Source organism: Mizuhopecten yessoensis, unplaced genomic scaffold (assembly GCF_002113885.1).
Source record: "Mizuhopecten yessoensis strain PY_sf001 unplaced genomic scaffold, ASM211388v2 scaffold716325, whole genome shotgun sequence".
Classification (NCBI taxonomy): Eukaryota; Metazoa; Mollusca; class Bivalvia; order Pectinida; family Pectinidae; genus Mizuhopecten; species Mizuhopecten yessoensis.
The window spans coordinates 37920-41153 of NW_018480060.1; the positions used below are offsets into that span (position 1 = coordinate 37920).

General features: G+C 39.1%; 1 protein-coding gene across 2 annotated transcripts in view; it reads right to left on the minus strand.

Annotated features, from left to right (window-relative positions):
* The window catches only part of LOC110443086 (alpha-L-fucosidase-like), a 23290-nt gene extending 22668 nt beyond the window's left edge, over positions 1–622 (minus strand). The window contains exon 1 of one of the 2 annotated variants that reach the window (XM_021487071.1): positions 237–622. In XM_021487071.1, coding sequence (XP_021342746.1) covers positions 237–583 — 347 coding nt within the window. In that variant the 5' untranslated portion in view covers positions 584–622. The remainder of the gene's footprint in view (positions 1–236) is intronic. The other variant, XM_021487073.1, reaches the window with a different exon arrangement.
* Between the last annotated feature and the right edge of the window lie 2612 nt (positions 623–3234).

Consider the following 3234-nt stretch of genomic DNA (forward strand, 5'->3'; position numbering starts at 1 on the left):
AACTTTCGTTTTAAGTCATATTTTTTATCATGTCCCTTTGTGAGTGCCAATGTGGTCATGATTGGGTATCAATGGGACCAATCACGTTTTCCAAGTACCTCTTGACTATTGCTCTACCGATTGCGTAAAGGGAAATTCTCTCGAGTGCTGACAATCACTGACAGGAGAATTGGTAAACATGACCCCCCATTGATGGTGTATACTGTGCTGACTAGCTATGTGACGTATATATATACCTTGCACCAGACGCCTTGAATATTTCTGCCCATTCTTCTGGTACAAAGAACTCGGTGGTAAACTTTGAAGCAAAGTCAGCGTATGTGAAGTCGGGTCTGAAATTCTCCTTCATAAAGTCGACCACGTCAGGATTTTTCGTACCTTTCCAATACCACCAAAACCATTCCGACTTGAAGCTCGGCACCGAGAACACACCCCAGTGGATGAAGATTCCAAGTTTTACGTCATCATACCAGCCAGGAATAGGCCTGGTGTCAAGCGACTCCCATGTCGGCTGGTACTTCGTACAGACAGACAATGAAAACAACGCCAATGTTACGAACACAAACAACTTAATGTCTGCCATGTTTTATGTGCAGTGTTTCGTGAGATCACATGATCCAAGTCATATGATAAAATAAAAGAGGTGATTCCCACACTTAACTCTTTGTAAGTCGCAATCTTCATATTGACACAGTTCACAACAAGGAAAAACTGAGATATGTTATTTCTGAAATATTGTCCATCATAGAAGCTGTCAGAACTGGGTTCGATTATTTTACGCACGCACAAGACTATTTTATTAGAAATATGTCGTTTTGTTTTACAAAAGCGAAAGCTTGCCATGTTTTTCGAGCGAATCTTTATATTTTGATACGAGTTATATCCCTTTCTACATATGGTTGGCATGGTCTAGGCTTATAGCTATGGCAATTCGTTGGATCAGGTCACCAGACTACATGAACTAAAGATTTGACCGTTCGGTTTAAGGGATTATGACGTGTTTACTATACTTGTCCTGACCTTAACCAGATTTATGTCTCTATAAGATTCCCATTTGTTTTTAGAGTTTTGGCGGTTTGGAGCCGTTTTAAACGTCCGTATTATCAACATATTTGAAATAATTCGACACATTTTCAGCGTTTCACATTATATTTCGCTAATACCAGAGCCATTAAAACAATTTGGTCTACATCTACATTTTCTGAACCAAGGACGCATGGCCCTTTATCGGCACAAGGTGACTAAACCCGAACAGCAGTTCCAGCTTTCTCACCTCCAGATCTCTTGTGATCAAACACAAATAAATGACATAATTATCCTACCTTTAGTGGTCAAACACTATAACGAGAACAGCTTGACCTGGTGACAAGGTGTACCATGGTGGTTTTAATGGGTCCGACCATAGTCAACCACCCATTAGTCAGATTGATACAGGATACTAGTTCTCGCTTTATTCAAAGATGGTTGGCGAAGTCAAAATGTCCTTCAGCTTATCAAAAACTTCCTTTTGATCTGGCCAAGTGTCATTGGAGCTGCCTTCCGTGGTTTGTTTGTTTGTGTATTATTTGGGAAATGACATCTCAATGGTTTTGAAATAAACAATTCTAAACACTAAAATATTTAACTTGTGAGTCCGGAGTGTCTACTCACGAATCCTATTTATTTTTCAGGATCTGGTTCTTCTGTTATCAATCCCTGGTACTTCACCTGAGATTAGAAAAGGAACAACAATGGATGGCTTCTCCTTGTCCATGCAATCTCGCCACGTCAGCCTCAACGAATCGTAAGTAGGAGAGCGAGGTTCTTCCTGCACATACACGTTGAACACCTATGTTGTTAGTCTACTTGGGAGAATAGAGAATAATAAAATGGTTCCTGGTTGGTCTCAACTGTTGATCTAGCAATGGATATACCTCTATCAATACAACAGTGAGTACTGTCTCGTTACACTCGCAGACTAATTACACAAGTCGGCTTTGCATGGTTCTTAAATGGCTGATTCGGTTACGTAGCCTGCTTCCCGTTTAACACCCCCTTTGAGTGATCCAGCATGATAAGACGGTGACTGTTCAGTTGTCCATAGTGTCCACATCGCCAGTACCCCGGCACTATCCCGTTGTTTTGTGTTGTTCCATCTCTTTTTGCTCACATTCCCTGGTGACTGCCTCGGTGTTGGTCTGTTGTCTTTAATATCTCTTTCCGTTAAGACTTACCTCCGTATCCCTCTTTCCCTCATCATCTCTCTTCCTCATCATTCTGACACCTTTTCACTCTTCTATGTCACCATCTTACCGATTTTCTCCCTGCTGGACCATGGCGGTCATCACTTTGGCCCAGACGCCGTTAAGACAGGTCATACAAGCACTTGACATTCTGATAGTAGCTATGCCGTTTGAAGTCATCGGACTTTTACGAGATGCGTTAAATTTATTCTTATAATTCTTTTTCAATTCTGGCTACAATTACAATGCCAGATGCCTGTCGCTCAAAGACCATTAGCTGGTAAAATGCAGTAAAAGAGAACCGACTGTTCTTTCAAGTCGGGCTTTCCTGCATGCATGATCATGACACGTGTTAAATGCATACAACTTTCTAGATACTAAGTAATGTCCATTTTTCATCAAATTTAATTTTGCTGAAATCTAAACAATCCTGCTAGATGATACTTGGTGGTAGTATGTATTCGGTAAGTTGATAATACAAAACGCTATTTAATGCAGAAAGGAGGCCAATCAGTATCTCACCAATACTGTACTGTGTAGATTCTACATATTAATTTGATCTGCTATACGGTTCACTTGTGGCGTGTTACAGGAGTAGGTATGAGTTATCCCTAACCTACCCAGACCACTATAATAAACCAATACTTAAAATAATATCGAAAATTATAAATAGAATTACAGGCATACATGCATGGGGACAGAGAACTTGTGTACCAGTAATGAAAAGTCTGGTTAGCTTAACGAAATAACATTTCAAAATTTTCAAATGGACATCTTTAGGAAACATCATAAATTTACCTTTCTTATTATTTGAGTTTCTTGTCTAAGACATATTGTGAATCGTTATTCTTGTAATTTTATTCTTAATTAATCACAATATTTTTTGAAAATATACCTAATAAAAAGTGTGTGTTGACTAGTCGTAAAGCTTAGCTGTCATTATTCACATGTCGTTAAGTTGATTGATAAAATATTCTCAACTTTCAATACATCTAAGATAACGAGTGAACTG